Genomic DNA, 26,087 nt, shown 5'->3' with positions numbered 1-26,087 from the left:
TTTTAAGTTACCTCTTTAAATATTTGCTTCCTGTGGAATATGTTAAAGTTTATAAAAAAATACCATTTATATGAGCTAACTACTTTCCCTCCTTGAGCTTGGTAAGCTGGCTTTGGTCATTTACCTCCATTTTTACTATTAGGTAGTCTTTGGGCTATGTCAGAACTAGTGTGTTATCCCTGCCCGTCTAGATGCACTAGTCCTGCTAGCACACATTTGCTAAGAACCTTCTTCTATTCCAAGTTAATAGAATCTTGTTTTATCTTAGAATGTGATAAAAGGACAATTGTTTTGAAATGATAAGAAAGAATGGAGTGCTTGTTTTTTCCCCGCACAGTAAGAAACATGTTTTGTGTGCACATCTGACATTTCTGTCAGCACTAAAATGTCATTGCTTTTACATTCTGTGGCACCAGATATTTTAACTGTTTTTAATGTGCCATTGACACACGTTTCTCTGCATGGACAGAGGCATTATTTGGACACATTTTAACTGTATTAAAGGACATTTTCAGGTTTATGTGCGAGCAGGCAGCTGAGCTTTTGCTCTTGAGCTCAGTTATACCTTTGATGTATTTCAAATACTAAGCTTCTCCACATCATTTCAGTTAGATCCTGCTTTCAGCTGGAATCTGATAGCCAACGGTTGAAGACCAGTTTCCAAACGTCCTGTCAGCTGTAAGTCTCTGGACTATAAAGTTTTTTTTTTTTTTTTCCTTTTTCATATGCATTCCAGCAGCACAACTAAATGTTCAGATTTGGCACTGTGCTTGAAAGCGAGTGTTGGCGTGTTTCTTCCAGCAGCCTGCTTAGTCTGTACTAGTTATACTGCAAACATTCTTGCACAGGGAGGGTATGGATGTTAAGCTTCAGTTTGGACTCTGTGCTGTATGAACTTGCTTGTTGGAAGAGTATTTTACAACCTGGGGAAAAAATTGTCTTTAAAATGCCACTGTCTTGAAGTTTTGAGAGTAGGGAATAACTCTGCTCTGCAAGCTATCGTATCCTTTTGTATCAATTTGTATATGACAGAAGACATTTATCTTCCCAAATCAGTCGACATGGTTTGACTTCATAGCCATTGATACAATTTTCTCCTTCTCTGTGCTTTCTATGGGTCTGGTTCAAGAAAGCTGTGTTTTATTTAATATTAAACTGCTTTCATTGAACTTTAGGGAATTGCCCAAATGAAACAGACAAGTAAATCTTTTCCCTGGTATCATAAATGTAATAAAAAGTTTTTATTTCTGCTAAATTTAATTTAGAGTTGCTCTAGGATTTTATTGGCACGTCATATAAACAAGTTTGGTGCTCCATTTCTTTCCTTCTATCCACTAATATTTTTGGATTTGTAACAAGTTTTTACTGTTTTAATTTCAATAGAATTCCCATTTCAACAGGTTGCTAACTGTAGATCGTTGAAATTCTTTTTTTTAGAAGAGATTATACTGGGAATCATGAACATCAATGATTTTGTAATGCTCCCAGGCTCAAAAACTGGAACCTCGATGAGATTAAAAGCAAAGTAAGTGCATTTTATCTGATTGTGATAGAGATAGTTTTTCATAATTTTAAATAAGTTTTAATGCAACATTAAGTAGAAGAGCTTATTTGTGTAAGAGCAAGAAGAATCATGATGTGTTTCTTTCCTAGTATTTTCCCTATGCTTTTATCCTTAAGCCTTTCTTTTCTTAGGCTGTCATCTACTTTCTGAGTAAGTTGTAGGCCTTATTACTCTGTATATCTAACATATACACTTTGTAAACAAACCATACTAAAGGATTCACTGGGATAGTTTATTTTAATATCGTTAAGCAACAAACCTTTCCAAACACAGACACAATTGTATCAGTTTTATGTTGGCCATTCTAAAGCTTATATTGGAGTAGCCATATCATAGCCATATCACTGTCAGCATACCCCTCTGTATTGAGATATTCTTGGGTCCAAGGAGTTTGCACCTGCCCTGCCCTAAATTTTCCAGAACTGTATTCGGTCTTGCTGGGAGATGGAAGAGTGACATGCCTTTAATGACAAATTTTTGCAACATTTTTTCTTGCTGCTTTAAACTTCTTCAGGTACCTTACTGTCTTTCATGTAATTTCTAATGAATATTTTACTACTTTAAATTCTCCAGAACTGTCAGAGAATTGCAGCTGGAGAAATTGCGGTTAGAAGCAGAAAACAAAGAGATGGAGAAGAAATTACGGCAACTACAGTCAAACATGAGCAGAGAAAAAGAAGAGAGAAAGTAGGTTAAATTTCTGTTTCAAGAATAGGAATCCAATGAGATGCTCCCTCCACACCTCCCCCTGCCCCAGATGCGATCTCTTCCAAAGTTTGGAATTCACAGTAGTGTTCAGTCTCCTCTCCCCGATCTTTCTTCCCAATGATAAACTTGCTACCCTATGACTGTCTTATTTTTAAACTCCCATATGAAATTTTGATTATTTTGTTTTTGGTAGAGGTAAACGAACAAATCCTTCCTGGCAGATATATTCCTTCAGAGGCAGAGATCCCTTTTGTTCATTTATTCCTTCTTCTCCCTTTTTCCCCTGTCCAACTGGATTTGTCACCTTTGTTTTAAAGCAGGCGACAGAAAATAGTTTGTCTTGCACTATTTCAGTCTTAATTCTGATGTTTCTAAGAGGATGCTGTTCTTAATATTGCTTTGATCCTGTTTTGCATGCATCTGTGCAGCTTCTCAGAAAGACATTTTCTGTATGACGGAAACATGGCTTGGAAAGTAAGCATAATGTAATGAAGCAAGTGCTAGGGTGGAAGTTTAAATCTCAGCTCTGTTCCTGGCTCACTCTGTTAGCAAATCTCTGCAACATCTGCTTCCATTTCTTTGTACTTCTGCCTGACATATTTTGTCACTGGAGATACAAATGCCTTGGATACTTAGTGCCTTAGTCTTGGTAATGCTAAGGGCCTGCTGTTTGCAGCTCTGTAAACTTTTGCTTGAGCTGTTGAGGCAGGTTTTCCAGATAGTGCGTGGCACTTTTTCCCCCATATTGTTCTCGTGCGGTTGTTGTTGTATTGTTCTCATGGCCTTATACCTGCAAGCCCTGATAGTGTTGTTATGGTGAGTTCAAATGACAGGAATCATTGGCATTTGCATCACTGGTGGAAAGATCATCCCTCTTTCCTCCTACATGTTTTCCTTTCCCCTTGTTTTGTATGCTTCAGTTTGTTTTGCACTATGTCTGGTTTTCTGTAAAACAAAGTTGATCAGTCATTTGAATACTTGCTAAACACTATGCAATAGTGTATTATGCAGTGTGCAAAGCTGAAAATCACTGTTTAATCTCCCTTAGTCTTAAATTCTTCCCCACTATCTACCATGTTCATCATAGTAGTCAATAGCAAAACTGATATTCACTGAGATCTTAATTGTAGGTATGTGTTCCTGGCTTAACTAAAAGATGCTACATTTTAGCTGTGCTGGATGAATGCCCTAGAGTAAATTGGGACAATGAAGACTTATCTACAGTGTACTTCTGTTACATTTTCATTCTTTTAAAACCAACCTTAGAGAATTGATGGGATTTTCTTACATTTAAAAACTTAGACCAATTTGATGGTCTAAAAATAAGTACTTTCTTAAACATTTGATGTTTTTACTACTGTTAAAGTAGATGTGAGGCAGGTTTCAATGGAAGGGAGGTGTTTGTGTTTTGGGGAACTGATGATCCTATAGACAAGTACTTTATTTTGTGATGCTCTGTTCTTATTTAAAAACCTGAAGGAAAACCTTTATGCTTCTTTTGCTTACAGAAGACCTAAATTGTAAGTTCTTTCTTGCTCTTGATTCGTAGGAAATCAAGTGCTTATCATTGGAAATCTGGACAGGCAGGACCAATGACCATCCAAGCCCGAGTTTTGTCACAAAGCAAAGAAAACAATAATAAGGTAGTAAGCTATCAGTATATTTGCAGGTAAAGCTATTTTAAAAAAAACAAGATTTAGAACATTTACGGTACAGAACATGGGAATTTTAAATGCTGTAAAAATAAAAGGTTAAGCACCTTCTGAGTAAAATTTCTGGTTGTTTATTTTTCCATGCCAAGCTTATGTTTCCCTTTGAGCTGGGGGAACATCAAGTTCTGTTTGGTGATCTGTTGTTTTTTTAATTGCAATAAATAGCAAAGTATTATTGCTTCTACAGATTTAGTATTGTAAGAGTCTAATTTGGTAGTGATGGAAGTAATCGGGAGCCTGTCTTTCAAATTAATTAGGTCTTGTCTGGTGTCCATTATGAATCTGAAATACAAGGCTTCACATGAAGTTTTGATTACAAGTTCACTATCTTCATAGATAAAAACTATGAAAAAGGCACACCACATTAAAAATGCTACAGTTAAAGTTTTTTCTTTAGCTCAGTCACTGCGTAATGGCATCTGCATTCACAGCAGAACTCCCATATGACTCTGCGGTTCATTCTGTCTCTTCTTTTTCCCACTTCTGCATGTTCTATAATCTTTCTTATGATGCTTCTGGATTTCTTTCAGTAAGTGCAGAAGGAGACCGAGAACCCAACTTGCCACTTGGTCCACAGTAGCTGGAAAAGTCCTCTGTTCCTCCTCTGAGGACAGATGCTAGTTGGTCAAGTGTGGGTTAAACAGAAGCATTCTCTTGGATGAGGACTGGACTCAGTCCATTCTCTTGGACTGAGACTGAATGCTTCTGAGTGTTCAAAACATGGATTAGGTTTGTCAATTGACTCTTGTTCTATGACGTCCTTGCTCAGACCTGAAAGGAGAGAAGTAGAACTTTCCTGCTAAGTTATTGAAAAGTTTTTTTTCTTTTTAATATATACACAGTGGGGTATTTTCCCCTTACTTCCTTTTGGAAATGACTAGGGCAATTTTGCTCAAACTCTCAAAAAATATTAAGGATAAGGCAGGCATATGGGAATGGTAAAAGTTTGTCAAATTTGTAAGTAGCTGAAGACTGGACCTTGTAGGGAGTGTTATCACTTCCAACTGTAATAACCTAGTCTTAATATTTCATTCTCTGGTGAAATAAATTCATCATTTTAATAGCTTAGGCTCTTGTCCTTGGGGTTTTATACATCATGGAAGCAAGCATTAGGTGTATCCGTCATCAAATAATGTTCACGAGTGCTGTTAAAATACCAATTGCGATAACAGAGCTTATGTTCTTTACTTGTTCCATGAATCAGTATGAAAAGTCTGTAGGGGATCCCCAAATCCAAACTAATTCAACTTAGAGATACTTCCTCTTTCCTTTAGCAGACATTGATGTGTCTGGAGAGGCATGCAAATTGGACTGAGTGGGACATAAAAGGAGAGTTTTCTCTTACAATTTCTGTTTCTGGAAGCCATGCTACATATGCTATGTTGAAATGAGAGCTGTTAATTAAGAGAGACCATTTGAAACTGGTTGAAGTAAAGCTTATATAAGTCTGAAGAGAAACACAGACAATGACAACTTCAGACTAAGCCATTGCAGTTGCTATTTGAAGCAGCAGCAGTTTGGTGTGAAGGTCTTCTCAGCCAAAACACTCAATTTCAATAAAATTGCCTACTTGCCTGTGAGTAGAAAAGAGGATCATAATGAAAAGATTTTCTTTAACCCACCTCTTTCTCTTTCCCCTTCTCTGAGACAAGTAACTCAGAGCTGTTTCTACTTCAAAGACTTCAGATTTTAGCTATGATGGCTAAGGAGAAGATGCATGGGGCAGAATTTTCAAAAGGGCAAAATTAAAATGCCTGCAGGTGCTTAAGAGTGTGGGTGGGGAAGTGAAGGTGCAGTGCGGACTCTGTTTGCAGGGAAAAACTGAGGAGCAAAAATGTGGAAAATGATCAGGTTACTGGGGTGCTAGATCATGGAAGGGTAACGACGAGAAGCAGAAGGAAAAGAAACTTACCCCCCCCCCCAACAAACCATAGGTAGATATATGTGCAGATTATATGTGCAGTACACTTCACTAGTTGACATTTGAGCTTCAGTCACTACAGTTATGAAAGTTATGGAGGTCTATGCTTGTGGAAAACACTTGCTGCGTCCCCGGCTGGGCAAACAAGGACAATGTCATTGCATGAATGGGGAGGGAAATTGATCACAGACTTAATGGCTGTCATGAGCAACACATGGAGTTTTCTCCTTAAATACATTCTTAGCTGTTTTCCTAGTAACAGTACCATTTTAATTCTATAAAAGTTATGCTTTTATTAATTTTTCATTAGCACCTTAGGTTTCTTTTTAATGTTCATACTTCATTACCTTAGTGTTTATATATATGTAAATATTCTTCCATATAGGTTTCTTCAGGAAAAGTGAAGCTGCAAATACTCAAAGAACAGATGCAAGGTAAAGACATCTTTGTTAACTAAATAAAAACTCACAAGCTTTGTGATACTCTACTTGGTAGAGTATCTGGTTCTTGGAGGTTGCTGCAATTAAGCAATAAAGAAATCGGAGACTGGAGTACTGGGTGTGGTGTTTTGGTTTTTTTTTTTTTCCCCAGAGCCAGTGAAAGAACCATTTAAGCGTGAAACGGCAAATGCTGTAGCTCGTGAAAAATCTGAAGTGAAGGGAATAGCATGTGGACTATGTGAAATTAAGAGTGGGCTGCTGGTAAGTAAATGGTTTAAAAATTACTCTATAGCAACAGAATATAATGTGTTTATGTAGTAGCTTTGTGGCAGTATCTAGACACACAGCCTAGAATGAATTACCTTGGGTTTGTCCAGGCTGCAAGCCATGTGTGGTCTGCACAGACAAGCTGTCTAACCTGGAATTCACTTCCAGGCTCCTTCATGAAGAGACCTATATATGGAAATACATATGTGCATGCCTAAAACACAGGTGGAGGTCTAGATATTATGCTGGCTTTCTATATGTTAGCTTTGCTGTACAATGCAGTTGTTTTACGCTAGTCTATGGACATCGTTGTACGAGCTGCCTCTGCCCCTTCTGTAAAAAGGAATCCTTTTGATGGCAGTATTGCTACTTTGAAATGATGAAGTCAAGGAGCTCATTTGAACTTTTAGCTTTTCTGGTGAATTGAAGATTTTTAATACCTTATTTTTGCAGTTTGTTCTGCTAGGAAAAATAAGACTTGTCTAAGATGGTCAGCCTGAGGTGCCATATTGACTATTAGATGTGCAGCCACTTAGAAGAGGAAAAAATCACGTACATATTTGAGATTAATTTGATCCTACTTTATTTAGATCTTGCTGGAATTGAAATTAAAGTAATATTTTTTTTTCACCTGTTTCCCAGAATATATTTGTGATATCCACTTTAATTCTAGGATTTCTTGCTGTGATAACTACTTAACGTGCATAAGGTAAAGGGAGGTCTTATATGCTGATCTCCCTGAATGGCAAGGAAACAGATTCAATAATTCTGTTATCAGACCTGTTATCAGTTCTTTAGAAGGGCGTTTCTTTAAGCTTGTATTTTTATTAATTTGCCCAGCATCTGAATGTGACTGAAGAAGTCTGATCTCTTACTTAACTAAAGAATGCTACCCTAGGATTAAAAATAAGATTTATGGTTGCAGGCAAATAGGGCAAAATTGAGTGGTCCGTGAATATTTTGTAATTATAAGTACTTTGATAAGTACCAGGGCACATTTTTAATTCTGACTCCTTTCTGAGCTGGCACGTGCTGGCTGTGTTAGTGTGGAAATCAGTATTATCAAGTATGAGGTGATTTATATTTAAGGGAGAGATTTTGCCTTTTAGCAAGAGTCAATAGGAAACCTAGCCTCCAAAATATGATGTAGCCCCATGCTATTCGATATTTGAAGGAACTTGTGCCAATAGAGTAGTTCCATTGTTGAATAAGAAAATAATATTCTTATTCTAAGAAAGTAGAACCTCCCTTAGAAAGATTCCCCGCGCCCCGCCCCGTAATACATGCCATGATGTATTTGTACTGCTTTTACAGCAAATGAAACCAGTTGGAGCTGCTAACGCTCAAAACGGAAGGAACAGATATTTTATTTCTGTGTGTCTCTTCAATGGTTTTCCTTAGGAAAAAAAACCCCTGTGGATTTTAAATTTCTGTTAAGATTACCTGCCATCAAAGCCACTGGGATTTTGCTTCCTTCAATTTTTTTATTTATTTTTTTTTTAAATTTTATTTTCCCCTTCATTTCATTAGTGCTCACCTAAGAATTAGTGCCCTGCCTGTGTAGTAAAGCTGAACATCCCCAACAGCGCACAGGGTGTGTTTTTCCTTCGTGCAAGCTTTCCCCGTGCAGTCCCACCTGCGCTGTAAACCCGCGTTTGTGTAAGAGCCAGCACCTAGTTTTGCGGGAGCTGCTCCGAGGAAGACGTTAAGACCTCTGTGCAACCGGTTGGGCGGCAGAACAGCTCCGGCAGCCTTCGCTGCGTCTCCTCGGGGGCTGTCCCGGCGGCAGCGGGCTGGCTGGCTGTCCCCGGACCGAGCCCCGCGGTGCCGGCCCGCCCCGCTCTGCTCCGCCCGGGCGGGCCTGGGCTGCGGGCAGCGCCGCGGCGGCGGCGGCGCTTGGCCGGGGCGCACCGCCAGGCGGCGCTGCGCCCCCGCGGGACGCTGCGACGCGGGTGAGGCCGAGGCCCCGGCCCCGGCCCCGCCGCGGCAGCCGGCCCGGCCCCTGGCCCGCTCCCGGGCCGCCGCTTCTCCCGGCCTTGCTGCCTCACAGGCTGCTCTCTCGCCTCCCGGATGTTCTGCTCAAACGTCTGAAGCGGCGGGGCGGGGGGCTGGAAAGCGTTGCTTGTATAATGAATTGAACCACGATTTGCTTCTTTCTTAACCTCCGCCCCCTTCAATGCAGTTGGAGCTGTGCTTCGGAGTGGTTAATTCCTGACCTCAGAAAGTCTCCTAGGTCATGAATAGCACTTGTAAGGTTAGGACAACGCTGATGGATAACAAAGCATTATCTTATAGCGCGGATGGAGTGAGAGTGCACTTCACTTGGAAGAGAGAAGCAAAAATATACTTTATTGATGTAGAATAGGGAGTTAACAAAGTTCAATGCGACAGTTATTTAACAAAATTCAATGGCAAGGTTTGCTTGATTATTTACTGCATAGAGGACAGGGTCAGCCAAAACTGTCAGGGAGACCCTCCCATTGAGTCATGAGTTTTGGGAAAGGATCCCCTTGCTTTCTAAACTCCTCGGAGAGGAGTCTAGGTGCGGCTGGATCCAATCCTAGTCCTAGACTTGGTCAATGGTTTATGTCTAAAGGATTATATATGCACAATCAATCCTGTATATCACTTAACTAAGATTTCAAAGTTTAGCATGCTATTAGTCACTTACTGAGGATCTGTTGCAGCAAGGAATCTCTCAGCCTCAAGGAGTAACCTTGAGAGGCATCCCTGCTCAAGGGGAGATCCTGGCATGCAGCCCACTGCTGTGCAGGAGAGCTCAAAGGGCTCTTGGGCTGCTCACTATTTATGAGGGGTAAGATGATTGACTCATAGTCATATTTGCATACCAACCACAGATTTTAGTTTCTAAAAGGCTATAACACCCTAGGCTATTGTGGTGTTATCTGTCTCTCAAATCCACTTTGAGCCGATGCAGCCATCATGACCAGATGCATCCATTACAATCACCACTGGTGGTTATCACCTGAGCAGGGTTACAGGAAATAAAGGTCGGGGGCGGGGGGGGGGGGGAAGCACACCGTCACATCTTAGCACTGCTTAGGTTACAAAGGGATTACTTTCACACTCTCACATGTGACTTTCTTATTCAGTAGAAAGCTTTTCAGTTAAAAAAAAGGAGTTTTCATAGAAGCAAATAGCATAGCTCTTTTATTGCAATACATATTGAGAAAAAAATCATGCTGTCTTTTCTTGTGCCTTGGTGGATTTGATATTTATGCACGCCTCATGGAAAACTGAGTTAAACTGAACCAATGGTAGTGTTACGTGGTTGGAAGCAGGTAACAAATTGCTGGGTCAGGAGATTTTTACACAGGCTCTTTGAATTATTGTTATTGGTATATTGTTTGAGACTTTTCCGAATTGTTGGATGTCAAGCATTTTAGAAAAAAAAATTATAAGTACTGAAAATGGTCAGAGGTTTTTTGTTCATTGATAAAAAATAATTATATACCCTCATGAGCACATTTAACAGTCTGTGTTACTTGTAATTTAAGTATAGTTATAAGTAAGGTTGAAACTCTGAATTCCTACTTATAATTATGTCTGTTCTGTCAAGTGGCACTTTCAGCATTCCCGATTCTTTCATATTTGGATTCTACTCACAAAGGAATAAACTGTGATGAAAGTAAAATGTTATACAGTACAGTGGAGACTTAAGTTGTGTGTAGTTTTATTATTCAGCTCAGTAATGTTCAGTTTCTTACATACAACTTTATGTCGCATATCTGTTATAAAACAATAAAAATTTTATAACTTTATAATTAGGGTAGTAAAGATTCCTCCTAGAATTATTGTATAACACTTAATTCTAACAAGCTTAAGTTTCTCGTGTTATGTTTGATTGCATTTCATAAATGGCTTGTAACAACTTATTTTTTGGACCAAATTGTACATGCAATTTGGATTTTATCTTCTGGACAAAACCACTGTTTTTGTTCTCCTAAGGTTATTCCAAATTTGATTTTGATAAATGCCATGATTTGCCTTTTTTAAATACTTTCCAAATACATATTATTATGCTTGTTTTCATTTTCTTTCATTCCTACCTTAATGATAACTGTTTTATAGCTGTACTTAATGAATCAAAGAGAAACCATGTCAGGAACTTTTTATGAAAAAAATGTTTGGATTCCTATGTTATTGTTATGATTACAAAGAATCAAAGTTACTTTATCATGAAACTGCAAGCTAACATAAATATAGAAAATGAAGATAGTGTCTTGATTAAATGTTAGTTGATTTAACTATTTCGGTTCTACCATATGAGGTTTTCATCAAGGCAAATTTTACTTTTCGATGATGTCACTGGATATGTCATTCTGTTACCCTACTAAAATTTATTTGATTATCTCATTCTTTCTTCCCAGAAAATATAATCCTTTTAGTACTGCAGTAAATTATCAAAGCTATTGGTCTGATAAATACGTCTTTGTCAAAGTGATCCTTACTTATAGTCTGTTAGTAGGAAGATGACATCATTTGATGGAAAAACTTCAGGTGAGAATTTAAGGCAGTTACAGAAGGATATACCATCCTGTGAGTAATGAAAAGTCAGCAATACATCATCTTTTGGGGATGATGTGTTATCCTGAGTTATGTAGTCGATATAGAAGTTTTTCTGTGAGCTGTTTTGCATGGATATAAAAATATTTCACTGCACACATCAAAATGCAGGCTGTTTAGGATTTTTTTTTTTTAAATAGACAGTAGCAGATCTTTTAAACCTAGAACTGAAAACTGGGTGGTAACAGTAGTAAGATAACAATGATAAATCTTGACATTTGTAATGCATTCTCTTTTAGACGTACTTTTTTTTTTAAAGGGATAAGCCACTTATCTAATTTTTGGTGGTAAACAAACTGGATTGAGATGCTGGAATTGATTGTGGGGATTAAAGGCCATACAGCAGTTCATTGGAAGAATACAAGGATTTAAACTGAGAATCACGGGGTGCTGTGATCACTCCATTTGCATCAGGAGAATTCCACCTTAAATTGTCTTGATTCTTCCCCCCTCCCACCCCTTTAGTTGTCTTCCTTATTCTCTCCAGTCCTACTCTGAGACTATTAATAGAGGAAGTTTCTAATTAAAGGGAGCTAACAAAAGGGTGCAGAGAGAGATGCCTATGTTGGTTAGGCATCAAAAGTAGGAGAAGATTAGCATCTGAGTTCAGCTGCTGGGAAGCTTAACATGAGGCCAAAACAAATAAGCTTTGCAAGTATTCTCTAAAATCAGTTTTGTAACTGTCACTTAAGTATTTTGAAGCAGTTGAGCAAAATCTGAATGAAGATGTTGATGTTGTTTACAGAAATAACACAGCAGGATGAGCCTTTCAGGTATTGATCTGCTATTACATACCGTGTGCCAGAGTAGCAGAAGGAACCATACATAATGCAACTATGCTTGCTCAAAGAGAGCACATGTATGAAGCTACATCACTAAAATTATCTCCTTCAAAGGAATGTGACTTCTACTGAATTCTATTGTAATGTTAAGATTATTTTGTTCACGTGGTGAAAAAGAAATCAACACAGTCTTTGGCTATGTACTTTGAATGCATGTGCCATAGGAAACGGAATGAGCCAAGGAGAAGGGCAATTACAGAGAGAAATTCCCCTCCTTCTCTTTAGAGTATATGCTTGTGTGATCTCCATGTGAGTTAGCAACATGTTGGTGATGTTGGGGAAAAAAGAATTGCTATCAGTTATGGATGATTATGGACTGTTAGGTTTGAGGAAAAAGACAATGCACACATGTTCATCCACTAAACTTTGAACCTTATTCATCCTGCATTGCAGTATAAGAATCAGAGGAAGACTGCAAAAGGAAAAAAGTAACTGCTGTTTGAAGCGGTTAGTCTCCATGCATACTCACTGGCACGTCACAAGTACCATTTAATGTGCAACCAGCAACTGCAAAGTTGCTGGGTTGAGTATAGCGTAGAGTAGATGGAAGGGAGATGTGAGTGCGTACATTCTAGTTTTGCAATGGCTGCTTGACATATTTGACTCTTTCTGATCACACTTTCTGCCTCTACCTTTACTGCTCTTGTGTTTTTGTGGTAAGAATGTGTTCCTTACTTGAGGATTTTATAGACAAAGGATCTTTCCTTCTGGTCTCTGTGCATAGGGAGGGGACATAGGGAAAGGATGAACATAAAATATTTTTTGTTTTTGCTTGATAATCATTCAAGAGTTGACAATCAAAACCTTCATATTTCATTTCTGCTGGAATTTTCTTTGTTCTAATGAAGGTTGCAAATCAGTAAAGTCCCAGTGGGAGTAAACTGTTATTCTCCTTCTGTAGCTATTTTCAGTCAAACTCATCTAGTTCTTTGTAGTTTGGACTTTCCTGGACTATTTTTTGTGTGTGAACGGGTATTCCAGTTAGTTCCTTAAATGAACATTTTCTTCTTGTTGACCTCTACAGATGTGCTTCTGTCTGCTGAAAAGCTTCAGTAAGCAGAACTTCATTAATAAAGTACATAGCTCATAAATTTAAATTATATGTGCTGCATAAAACGCCTCACTTAGTCTGTCCTGTGTAGTATCTAATGGAATATTCAGATTATTGAATTTTTGCTCACACATTTGCACACAATTGTTTATTGAAATTATTATGTGCTTATGTCACCATCACTCTTCAGTATGTGGTTGCCTACGTGCTTTTAATATGCTGTTTGGTGGAGTGTTTGTTTATAATAAATTAATGGTTTCATACTGTTTCATTAACAGACAGAAGTCGATATACATGTTGGAAAATTGGAAGCTGTTAATCACTTCATCAAGGAAGTAAATCTGAATGAATTGAAAATTAATCATGAGCAGAAGAAAGTAAACAGCAAGCATCAGGTCACATCAGACAAGTCTTCATCTCTCCTAGCATCAGTAGGCAGTGCTGAGGTAGTGTACAGCTTGGAAAAAAAAATTCTTTTTGTTTAGGACATCTTAATTAGAGTGGCCTTAGGTTTTTCTGCAGTGTGCAAAGTGAAGGATCAGGCTATTAGACTTGCATAGCCCATTGACCCCTGTGCATGTCTGTCAACATAATATCCATGCTATACATAGGATGCGGGCTATCCATGGCTGCTGCTTTCTGCCTACTAAAAACATTAAGTTAAATGGGTTTTTTATGTGCTTATGCAAAATTTTTTGGCTTTCTTATTTTGTTTTTGATAGAACATTGCAATTTAGTTGTGAGCAAGGCCACACAAAAATTGAATGATCTTGATTACCAGGGTAGCTAGACTAAGCCAAGAAAACAGGGTGCTGCATTTCCATAGCTGATACTAAAAATGTTGTTGCTATTGTATGGAGAGGGAGAGGAGTATCATCAGAAGTGCTTTATTAGTTATGCTGTGGAACTTATTTAGGAACTGTCCTCAGAATCAACATGTACAGGCCTTGAAAATCAGGACAAAGGATTATTACTAAATGGTATATTTAATGAGGAGGAATCTGCAAAGTCTTTTCAGGAAGCTTTGATTCAATGGAGAAAAGGTAATCGTGATCACAGAGAAGAACTGCATGCCAGTAAGGCCCTATCAGGTATGATTTTTTCAGTTTTATTTGCATTTTAAAAATACTAGGAGACATTTTGGTGAGTTAGCAGATTTTTTATTAGTGAAGGTAGATGTTCTGTTAGAATAGTAAATGTTTCTCAAGTTTTCTCTCTGTGTTCCTTTATAAATTAACAGCAACCTCTAAAGTTGTGGTTTTGTTTTTTTTTTAAATAACGTGCAGAGTAGCGTTTAGCCCAGTTCTTGTAATGAACTGTGGCGTTGGCCAGATTGTTTAGCTTGTGTCCCTGTACTTTTCTATGGCATTGTTTCTGACATGAGACACTAATATGAACTGTAATGCTCAAGCATAAAGTCACAGCTTTTAACTGAGACAAGGAATATGTATGGCTCAGGATTTCGTATGTTCTATCAAAGTACGTTTTCTGCTTGCCTTCCACAGACTCTTAATATTTCTTTGTTCCAGTGAAAAGATGCAATCAGTTGAAGTATATGTGGAAAAATATGAAAAAACCCCTCTTGTCTGTGTGGATTTGTGCAAGCTAGTCTCTTTCCTCTAGTCCACGGATGGTGTTCATTCTTTGTGTATTTTTGTCCTAAAATTATTTTACTGATTTCTTTTTTTCTTTTTTTTTCTTCTTTCCTGTGATATGGTGGGATTTTTAGCTGTGGAGTCATGGATTCCATCCTCCCCCTTCTCCCCCCCGCAATGTGGTAATCTTTCTTTTAATGAGAAGCTGTAATAAATGAGTTTTTACTGGCTGCCCCCACTACTGACTGTGTTGTGTAAATGTAATACTGCTGGCCAGTTTAATTTATGCAAAGACTTAGCTAGGCATAGACTACTAATGTGACATTCATTCAAAAATAATGTCGTTAAATAGCAACTTTATAAATCTGAATAGCTGTACAATTTTTTTTTTTTAAATAATTCTAATAGAATCTGTGGGGATTTGTGAGGTACAGACCAATCTTACTGTTGTGAAGGAACCTATCCACATTGAATTCAAGAAGGATGGCCTGAGCTACATGGAGAAACTCTTGCTTAAGAAATACAGAAGGTGTGGTTGAAGTTGCTGGTACTAATGAAAAAAGTCAGAAATACTTAATAGCATTAACAAAAATTCCATCAAAACTTTTAAAATATTAGATATATTATCAAGAGTTAAGGTGACTGTATACAGGGTGCTTTATTTTAATAAAATAACCATTATAACCAGACTTGCTGACTTAACATTTCAGAATTACTGCAGACGTAGTATTTGGAGGGATTCTCTTTGCTATCAGTTTATTGTAGAATTTGAAGACCGGTAATGATACTTGGTTGCTTGATTTGGGGGCATTTGCTACAGGAGTTTTATAGAGAAAAGGAAGTACGATCTTCAGGATACTTTTATAAACATTACAGAGTTGTTTTGTTAGTCCCTGAGGTGCAAGGTCATCTCAATGAAATTAGGAAGAGTTGCTGCTTTTCAGCAGCAGTTAATACTGCTGCAGCAAGTAGTGTGGTGTTTTATTTTTTTTTTTAATGACTGTGATTTTATATATAAAAAAATGATGACTTTTTAAGATTGATTTCTTTTCCTTTTTTAGAACTCCTGTTGATCAAATTTCTGGTAGTTGCATTAAAGACTTAAGGCCTGTGCAATCACCGAGTGTACATCAGGCTGTGATTGGAGGAGAGGGAGAAGGAGATGATGATGATGTCGATGACTTAACAGGTGTAATAAATTTCTGTTTATTGAATCTGACTATTAAAATACTTTCTCTTGGGATTTTTTTTTTGCTATGATTGCTGAACAGTTACATACTTAAGCAGTTTCTGCTTAAAGAAAGTAACAATAACGAAAGGAGAAATTTATGGTACTTCATGATAAATAAAAAGTTTGCATTTTTATAAGTGTATCTTGAACAGGAAAAAATAAAATGCATCACATTAATAATATTTTGTAGTTGAAGAGGTGAAGAGATATTGGACATCTGTTTTTAAAGAGGAAGTACCCAGCACTATTTCTGAAAGTGCAGAATCGTCTTTGAAAATTGAGTTCCTTGATGATGTAAGTACGTAATAAAGGACTTCATGAATCTTCCCAGTGATCTGAAGTGATTTGTTTAAATGCTGATCTGTTAAATATTTAAAGTAGCAACAGTTAAATAATTTCTAATTAAAAAAAAAATTGGTGCATTGTTTATCTTTTCCATACAAATGTGGAAAATTTATCTTTCTAAAGGTTCCCTGTAGTTTTTTTCCTGTTGTGTCCAGGGACCCTTACTATACAGAAATTATACAAAAATAAAATCTGCAAACTTTTAATCACTTGAGTTAATGTTTTTTTAAAATTTTAATCTATTTAAAATTTTGGTTTTTTGTTTTGTTTTTTAATTAGTCTTACAGCAAGGACTTGGAAGAATCATCTAACTCTTTGGTGAAGGAAGCTGGGGCTATGGGAATGAATAAGCAAGGAAAAACTGAACCACTCAAGCAGTGTGGAAGGTATCAGAAATGCAGAGATTATTTGGAAGAGAAAAGAGAATAATCCTATCTTCTGATTTAGTTACATTCCTAAGAAGCAGGCGCTTTTATTTGCAGACAGTCATTCATATGAAAGGGGAGAATCCTTGATTGTAAATTGTAAATTGTTTTAAGGCATGGTTAAGACATATGCCTTCTTATCCTTGGCACAAGACACAGATTGTGTCAGTATCACAACACTTCGTTACTGCTTTCCCTTCCTTTCCATTTCTTCCAAGATCCTGTCTGTGATTGCTGTTTTTTGTCCTTGAAAGTTTTCATTTGAATGACCTAATGATTTGATGACTAGTTTGTAAGACAGTCTAAGAACAGTTTGGCAGTTAACAGGCATACAACACGTTTAGCATTAAAGTTAGTGAATAGTAAGTTCGCGTCTTCAACTTTGTCATTGAGCCACCAAGGTATATTAATTGCCCGTAACTAGAGAGGCATCACTTTGACATTTCTTTTGTTTGCTTGATCACTCCAATGTTAAACCATGTAAGATACATTTCTTTAAATGTGTATGTCCTGAATTACAGGTAGAATTTCTCTTTTATATGCTCTTCTCTCAGTAGGAGCAGGGACTAGCATACAGACAAGTCTGTAATTGATCAGTGTTGTGTACTTTTGAGATACTCTCATTCGACTAATCTTGTAATTCCAGGCAAAACTAAGAGTCCTGATAATTAATGATACATGTGCAATTCTTCTGATGTCCCAAAATGTATTTATGTTGAGATGTGATCTGTTTTTGTTATATTGCATTATTCTGGTCTTTCCTCCTTCCTCTGTTTGAAAGTGGTTCAGCAGCTGCAGATCAGAACGACACGGTACCAGACCTTTTGCCAAGAGAAACTGTAGGCATAATGAGAAAGTCATCTTGTCATTTAACTTCCATAGCTGACACTCAATATTTTTTACCTTTTCCTCTTGACAGAAATCCTGTTTCTTCTAAAGAAATTTCTCAAGGTAAGTTATATGTACAATATACATATAACAAAATACAAATACATAAAGTTATTTGTACAATATACTTAAGTGTATACAGTTTTATCATTCTCATATAGGATGTGGTAGTCAACTACGATGGTTGTCCAAAAAAAAAAATTAAATTGTTAATTTAATTAAATTGTTAATTAAATTGTTAAATTAGGTACCATTCCCTGAGCTATGCATGTCCCTTGACCACAATTTGATGGGCTGTGCAAGCTATTTTGAAATGTTATGCATCCGCTGTGAAAGTAATCTCACAGCTGTGAGCTCATATTTGAGGGACAGACTGCCCCGATATGAGTTGTATACTGAAAAGAAACCCATTATAAAGCAGAGGAATTGATCTTACAAATCTCTCAGTTTATCTGTACTGTATTAGATTTAATGTATGGCACGTGCCCTTTTTATGTAGAAAAATGCTTTTATATAGATGGGTTCAGAAACTGTACAAATGGTTACCTGTTCTGCATGAAAGATCATAATTTGTGTATAAGTATTCCAGTGCCTGATGCGTGTCAATGAAATCATCATGAAAGTTTGGCAGCTTTATTTTGTGGCACTCATAAGGCATCCCAAAGATCTTACTCTGTGTCCTAAAACTATGTAAAATATATTGTCATTTTTTTAATATTAAGAAATAAGTTGGAATGTCAGGGTACTTAATTTCTTATTCTTGCAAGTACCAAACAATTGCTGCAGCACTTCAGAACCTAGCAGTTGTTCCCTTTGTGCTTAGTTCAAGAAACTGCTTATTTAAGTCTTCAAATGTGAAAAAGCAAACAACAGCAGACTAATGAGATGTGATTTATGTGCTTCTTTGGGCACAGGTTAAAAATTAAAATGTCTCTGTCTTGTATGAACAAAGAAAAACAGCTTGCAGAATCATTCACAGCCTGATAGTATGTATTTCAAACAATCGTACTACTTTTAAGGAAATTTTATGAAATTGCTACTATTGCAGTTCTTATGCTGGCACCCGTTATATTATAGCATTCTAAATGTAAAAAATTACATTAGCATGAAGAAGTAGTTGGAAATGTATTAAGAATATTATCAAGATCTAATGTTTTCAAAGACAAATGATGTCCAGGAATATATGCATTAGATACGGAACTGGTACTACTACCTGGTAAGTCTAGTCCGTGTATGTTGGCATCTCTGGGTATCAGGCAGGAAGCTGATGGAAGTTAACTGTTCTTATTTGTAATTTTATGGCTTAGGGATAAATTCAGTGGAGGTTTCATATTTTAAGTTCGTGAAGAAAATATAGTAGACTTGCAGGTTATAATTCATATTCATTTCCATAAAAAAAAAAATTCCCATTTTCATGATTTTTTTTTGTACTCTTGTAGAAAAAATGGCTGTCTGCAGTCTTGAAAGAAATGTAGTGCAAAAGGAGAGTATTAAACTAAAGACTATGAGAAGATCATTTAGCTCCTGTAAACTACCTGAGAAGATTTCTAACCCTACTGAACTAATGAGCAACAAATATCTCCTTGAGGCACAACTGCAGAAAAGCAATAAAGATTCACAAGAACTGGACGGTGTCTGCAATAACCAGAGTTTGCTTTTGCCTGTAATTACTAAGTCTTCAGTGGTAAAATATTTTATCTTTGATTGCTAAACAAACAAACTATGTTGCTTAATCTGCTTTCCCAGTGTAGCATGAGGCAACATACCATGTTGCTGAATCAGTTGAGAGATAGTGATAGTTGTATGGTTACCATGAAATATTTTACCACTTTTCTTCATTCTCCTCCAGACCCACTCCCCCCGCAAAGCAATCAAGAGTATAGTTTTAATCAGAGGATTGTCACTGCCTACCATATTTCATCTGTAGGGGATCAAGGCCTCTGTACTTTCCAATTTGTATTGTCAGTCTTCTCTTGCTGTTCAAAAAAAGCAAAAGAACAGACTAGTCTCAGACCAAAAAAAAAAAAAAAAGGTGTGTTGGGGGAGAAAGCAGCTCTTCCCATGTTAGTATCAAGGTCACTTCACCTCTCAGTTGAATGCCAAAAATTGTAGATACTCTTATCTAGCCTCAATTATTCAAATGTTCTTTTGCTGAATACCAAATTGAAAGCAAAAAATCATGGAGACATTAGATTTGGAGTCATTGTTAAACAGTATTACTTTAGTTGATGTACACAAAGATAAGTGAAAACAAACAAAGAAAAACTGCTTTTCGTGTCCACATTCAATCAGTGGAAGAATAGGCTCAACTCTCCCAACATTAGCAGTGGAAGTTTATATATAAGATTTTAAAGCATATATCATGCAAAACCCTCATCCTTATGAATATCTATTACACCAGGCTATCAGAATCATTCCAAGTTTTATGAAATTTTATTAACATAAACTTGCAAGGGCAACTTCTGATGTTTCCTGTTTCTTTTCATGTTTCTAATATCTTTGTGTTTTATTCAAGTTACAGGATGTAGCCAAAAGACAGAAATCTGTTTCTACACGGTACTGGGGACTTGAAGGTTTCTTTGTTGTAGGTGCAAACCCTAAACAAGTAATGCTTGAAGCACGCTCTTCACTGTGTGCTGACTCTAGCCCTATGGACAGGAGTATCCCATTTCCAGGTAATGGCATATGAATAAAATACTCAGACAATACACATATTTATCACTGTTGCTGTAAAACATCCTTCTCTTCACTTAACTTGGATCTAGCTTACTTTTAGAAGTCACTTTGGGGTAACAGTCATGCCAACACACGCAACTGGTGCTGTGGAAGGGTAAAAAAAACTTACTACCTTGAGGTAAATTACATCAATAGAGTGCCATAGATTTATATGCTTCTTTATATCCCCTGAAAATTTGGTTCCAGTAGGAATTTCTGCTTTTCTTTGTGCATATTATACATCACAAAAAAATGCTTTTAATGGTGTATATGAAACAACATGTGAAATGATTGGTAAACACGAATATTAATTCCATCAAGTATATCACTTGAATTTAAGATTGTTAGTGTGTTATATATGATTTTTTTTTTTTTTTTACATTATGCGTAGAAAATTTGTTGCATGACTTCTTTAAATCACACACATTAAATGCAGCAAATATAGTAACAGGAAATGCATCTTAACACAAAATGTGCAAATAATTTCCTCTAATACTTTTTCATTTCAGGAGATGGAAAGTGGGTTACTGAAAGGAGCTTAAGTGAATATGCTGATGACTCTGTAGTTCAAGGTGTCTTAGAAAGTCAGTTGAATAGACCTTCAAGTGGTTTGGAGACTCAAAATAGAATTTGTCCCCTGATGGTAGCGTGGAGGTCATACCCAGGTAAGGATAAGAAGAGCTTTGAGGTCCTACTTTAACAGGTTAATTTTTCGTATGTAAAAAGTAGAAGCGCTGTCTGTGATGATTCTGTTGGATTTAGGTCATTTTTATATCTTCATCTATGTATTTGTATTTTGGGTATAATGGCTTATATACATGGCATTGTTTTCATAAGAATGGGCTTTTGAGTTAAAAAATATCTCTTTCCAGCTGTCACTAATAGTTCTCTTTATTGTGCTTAGTTTCTACTCCTACCTCTACCCCATTACTCCCCTCTTAGCTTGAATATTTATTTAATAAACTGTCTAGAACATGATTACTAGATTATGTATTACTGTGTGTTTTGCAGCATCTAGTACAATACGGTTTTGATCTAATAGAAGATTTCTTCATGCTACTGAAATAAGTCTTGTTACATAAACTATAAGAAATAGGGAAACAAGTAATGCATGACTGCATCTGCACTTTTTAGTTACTTTTCTCAATTTCAACTGTCTCCATCTCAAGGAATGTAGCTTACATTATTTCTCTCATCTTAAGCAACCAGTTTGGCATTTTAATTTTAAAAACGCTATGTGAGGAAATTGAAACTGTCAATTTTGAATCCTAGAAAAATATTTGAAAGTGTCTATATTTTATTCATGTTGCCTTAAATTAAAAAAAGGCAGAACCAAAGCTTTAAGCTTTCTACACACATTCTCAGGCTCTCCCCTCCCCCAAAATTTGTGCCATTGTACATAATATTTGAATCAAATATTTTTTTTCTGAAAGATACCCCTGAAGTATGAGGTGCTACTTCCCAATATAATTGTGAACTCTTTATTAACATTTATTAGCTCACAATCTTAAGCAAAATTAATAATCTGTTTAGATCAATTCATAATTTGAACTACAATTAATGTCATTAATGAACTGAGATAAAATTCTCTTCATGTGTGAAATCTTGAATTATTAGATGTTGTGACCCTTTTCTGTTATTTCAGGGAATGATTCTAGAAGACCTGGGTCAACAAATACACTACACTGTAAACTGACTGGAAATTGTCCAGCAAACACACAGCCAAGACCAAAGAGTTCACCTATGCATACGTTAAGAGTTGACACTGAGATAGCAAAACAAAAGTGCCTTGATGTAACTAAACAAGATGAGTATCTTTGGGAATATATTGCTGACCAAGAAGCCCTACTTAATCTGGAAAAAGAATTACAAAGTTATACAGGTAAGTGGCAATACTGCTTTTTTTCCTCATGCTTACAAGTAACAAAATGAAAACAAGTAGCTATTTCATTTGCCTTCTCAGATCTAACTGATTTTGAGGCAAAAATGTACTAAACCATTTGATGATGCAAGACCCTTTTGTGGTTGAACAGTGATTTATTTCCATTTGATCATACTTTAACTTATCCTTAATTTAGTAGAAGCAAACTGTTTCATGCAACTTTCCTAAGTTTTTTATCCCTTGCATTTTGTTGCAAAGATTTGCAGGATGTGCCAGGTATTACTTCAGATCATAAATTTCTTTTAAATAGGTATCCTTTCCTTGGATATTTAATAATGAACACCCGAGGTGTTGTTAGAAGCTAGATGTGATTTGATGCAAGGGTAGCAGGAAGGGGAAGAGATGGACAGGAAATTTTATAAATCTATCCTGATGAGAACTGCCACTAATAAGGCACAATAGACATGGTATTACCTCTCATTTTGGGTTTAACTCACCCCCCTTTCCTCTGTCTTTTCAAACCTATCTCCTTGTTTTTCAAGGGCACGGGAGGTGGCAGGGTTAGTTGGTTGTGGATGAACAGAATGAGTGAGTTCTGGTTTTGTTCTTTGAATACAGGAAAAAAAATGATTGGGATGCTTCTGTTCCATCTCAGTGAGGAGATGGGTCAAGTGCCTAAGGCACTTTGTGCCATAAGCAGCCTTGAGGGACTGCGTCTCTTAGGCTGTAACATGGTCCCTCCCCTCTGAGTTGCTATTGTGCTTTTATATTGGCAGGCCCTGGCTATGAGGCATCTTCAGTAAACAAAAGTAGCCTGGATTCCAGTGTTCTCTGTCTTTTTAAAATGTTTTTACCTTAGGTTTTGCTGTATTTTTTCACACAGCTCTTCTGAGGCTTCCAAATACCACATTTCAGGACAGCTGTCCTTCCTTTTTTTGATACATACTCATCAGAACCCATGTGTTTTTGGAAGAGTTTCTCTTGTTAATGCTTGAAGAATGAACATCCATGCTGAATATGCTCAGAGAAGAATAGGGAGGGGAGTTATTGTTGAACTGTCTCATTCTTTCTCTCCCTTTTTGTTCCACTTTCTTGGAATACTTTTCACTTACAAGTTCATAGCAGAGACTGATGGCTAGCTGGGAAAATAGTAATATACTTGCATGTGTGTTGTTTAAGAAGCATAGACTGTGACCCCAGTTGATCATCTTTTTGTGTTGGTGGATGTGGGATATATCCTGTTACTCCATTTTAAATATGTACTACCATTAGTCAGCTACCTGAGTTCTACATTTGCTGCTGTATTTTGAAGTTGCATAGGTATTAGTGGGCCCTATATATAAGGTTTCATATTGTACTGGCATAAACATCTTAGAAGCAAATTCTCTCTGTTACGTCTAATGATACAGGAACCATATAATAAAAAGTCATAACTTATTTAAGGGCTTGTAGTGACATCCTTCATCAGCTAGAGTTGTTTTGAGACTTTTAGTGGCACATTTTTGTTGATACTGTGAAATTCTTTAAAATTGATAGTGTAGATACTGCATTTTTTTGTTTATGTTTGTTCCTGAAATAACCTAAAATATTTCAGGTCCTGAAAAACATTATAGCATAACTTCTGCGGAGGTAACCTCCTCCAGCAGACATTCAGAGAAGATATGTGGAAATACTACAGATTTCCCTAAAAACCTGGAGCTAAAAGTCCACAGCAGAGTTGATACTCTCAGGTAAGTTAAACTTGCTGAGTATGTTTTTATGATATTGTAAAATGCTTGATATGCCAAACGTCTTGCCAGAACTGAAATAAAAACAGTCTTGACTTCCTGCTTGTACTTTACTTTACGTGCTGATTACAAATGTCAGCATGACCTATTGTATCTTAGTGTTCTAAGCCAGTACTCTCAGGCAGCTCAGATTAAGACATATATTTTGTTATTGAAACTGCAAATTATAGATTTTGGGATTATGTGGGGTTTTTAATGCATTAGCTTTCGTTAACATACAGCACTGACATTTATAAAGTACATCTATTACAAATCATCTAAGTTCTTTGATTGAAAGGTACCTTTAAAAAGAGCAGTTGTGAGCAGGTGAGCCAATAACATTTAACGCACTGTAGTCTATGATATATCTGTTATATTGCCTTGGAGACTAAGGAGATAACTGGAAACAAGGAAGTCCCCCAAAGTTCTGTCTGTCATTGGTTTCTTACTATGATCTCGTAACTAGTAAGGGTAAGTGAGACACTGTGAGGTTAACTACATGCTGTGTGAATATAGCTGATTCGGAGATTTGTGTGTGGGTTTTTTGTTTTTTGTTTTGTTTTTTTTTAATGTTCATAATACTGAAATTGCAGGTCAGTAGAAGACTAAACAATATTTGCAAGTAGTGGGGATAAATGAGACCCACTTTCCTAGCTTACCTGTTCTAGGATGTGGGATTTCTCTGTTAAGGTACAATAGTGACAATGTTATTTACCTCCTACTTGTTTAAGAGGTGAAAATGTATGTGACAAAAACTGAGGGGAAAAACTGACTATAGTAGCTTGTAATGTATGTATACTTGCAAAATATATAGCAAAAGCTATTTTCTTGCCTTTTAGTTCTACATATGTGAACATATGTCACTAGGGCTTAAAGCAGAGTAGCTTGAGGAATTTGAGCTGCTGAAAATCACTGTGGTATGTTTCTTTTAAGGGGCTGGGATGAAAGCCAAATGAATGATGAGGAAGAAATTCTGGAGGATAAGCAACAGGTTCTTGCATTACAGTGAACATGCGAAGAACTTCATGCAATGTCTATCTTTGAGTATCATACAAAACCAAGAAGCAGACGAAGAGGTTTCTTGAGTGCTGCGCAAGATATTATTTATTAAGGATTATTTTGTAAAACTGTCAATAAAAATTCTTAAAAATCCCTTGGTGTTGGCTTTTTTATTAGTACAAAGAAGTAACAAAAGAAAACTGGTCTTGTGCTATTATTTTTTAGGATTTTTTATTCTTTAATTTTTATTCAATATAAGGTTCCTTGCCCACAGATTGAATTTTATGTCTCCAAATGCAGTTTTACATTGCCAAGCTGAGAGGTAATGTGCAAGAGAGTATTAATGGAGTGTTCTTAAATTGGGGGTCTCAATATTGGCCAAGTTTATATAGTGAGATGCATAGTAGAAAGTGTAATCAGTCTAGTGTACTTTAGTTTTTATCATATATTTTACCACTAAGGGACTTTCGCCTTGCAGAATAGAAATTAACAGTTTTACATAGTATATTTTACTTCTCCTGCTATACTGCTTTCCTCTTAGTTTCAGCAGGTAGCGTATACTAGGAGTAAACCTGACTCCCTCTGCTCAGCGTCGATGAGAAGGCAGTTCTCTTTCTGCATCGTACTACTTTCACTGTTCCGATATGCCAGGTTGGAGTGATCTATGTTCAGCATACCAAATTCAGCTGTGCTGTAGGTTGCTATCTTACAGGCCTTTTAAGATTAAGAGAACAAAGAGGAAATACAGTTAAAAGATGATCTTGGGTGGTTTTGATTTCACCAAACTGTTTTAATTTCTCTATCTGATCATGACAAGAGCTCAACTGTACTTTTGAACTTGCTGCATCTGTGTTGTATAAAAAGGTTTCTTCTTCCTCCTCTTCTCCCCTTCCCAGTTAATGTAAGGTTAAATGCAATTAAAATAAATTCAGTAAAAGGTCACATGGCTGTCACATGCTGATATGGTACTTCAGTGTAAAGAGGTTTTGGTGGCTTTCTGCTCTCTTTTTGAGGAGGTGCTTTATTGTACCCAGTAGTTGAGTAGTTTTCTGTGGAGGTGGCAGGAAGTTATGGTTTTGAAATGATCTGACTGGTGTCTTTTGGTAACATCTTTAGGATTCTCAGACACAACAGCATGCTTCAGCTTTC

The 26,087-nt window shown here is 36.8% G+C and overlaps 1 protein-coding gene across 1 annotated transcript; it reads left to right on the top strand.

The window, feature by feature from the left end:
- The first annotated feature begins 1,457 nt into the window (after positions 1-1,457).
- Positions 1,458-24,988, top strand: ZBBX (zinc finger B-box domain containing). The gene is made up of 19 exons (XM_075509040.1): positions 1,458-1,525; positions 2,138-2,251; positions 3,822-3,915; positions 6,291-6,339; positions 6,497-6,606; positions 9,912-9,914; positions 13,371-13,538; positions 14,009-14,183; positions 15,096-15,216; positions 15,749-15,876; positions 16,109-16,212; positions 16,543-16,649; positions 17,608-17,639; positions 19,016-19,260; positions 20,092-20,257; positions 20,801-20,956; positions 21,937-22,173; positions 23,768-23,903; positions 24,873-24,988. Exons 1-19 carry the CDS (start codon positions 1,458-1,460, stop codon positions 24,946-24,948), a joined length of 2,289 nt encoding a protein of 762 aa, XP_075365155.1. The 3' UTR covers positions 24,949-24,988.
- Positions 24,989-26,087: the final 1,099 nt, after the last annotated feature.

This window comes from Mycteria americana, chromosome 7 (genome assembly GCF_035582795.1).
Source record: "Mycteria americana isolate JAX WOST 10 ecotype Jacksonville Zoo and Gardens chromosome 7, USCA_MyAme_1.0, whole genome shotgun sequence".
Lineage (NCBI taxonomy): Eukaryota > Metazoa > Chordata > Aves > Ciconiiformes > Ciconiidae > Mycteria > Mycteria americana.
This window is presented reverse-complemented; position numbering and strand designations above follow the sequence as displayed.

Coding starts and splice junctions, on each gene's coding strand:
- ZBBX (XM_075509040.1), top strand. CDS start 1,458: ATGAACATCAATGATTTTGTAATGCTCCCAGGCTCAAAAACTGGAACC. Junction 6,340..6,496: donor ACTCAAAGAACAGATGCAAG/GTAAAGACATCT, acceptor TTTTTTCCCCAG/AGCCAGTGAAAGAACCATTT. Junction 22,174..23,767: donor AGAATTACAAAGTTATACAG/GTAAGTGGCAAT, acceptor AAAATATTTCAG/GTCCTGAAAAACATTATAGC.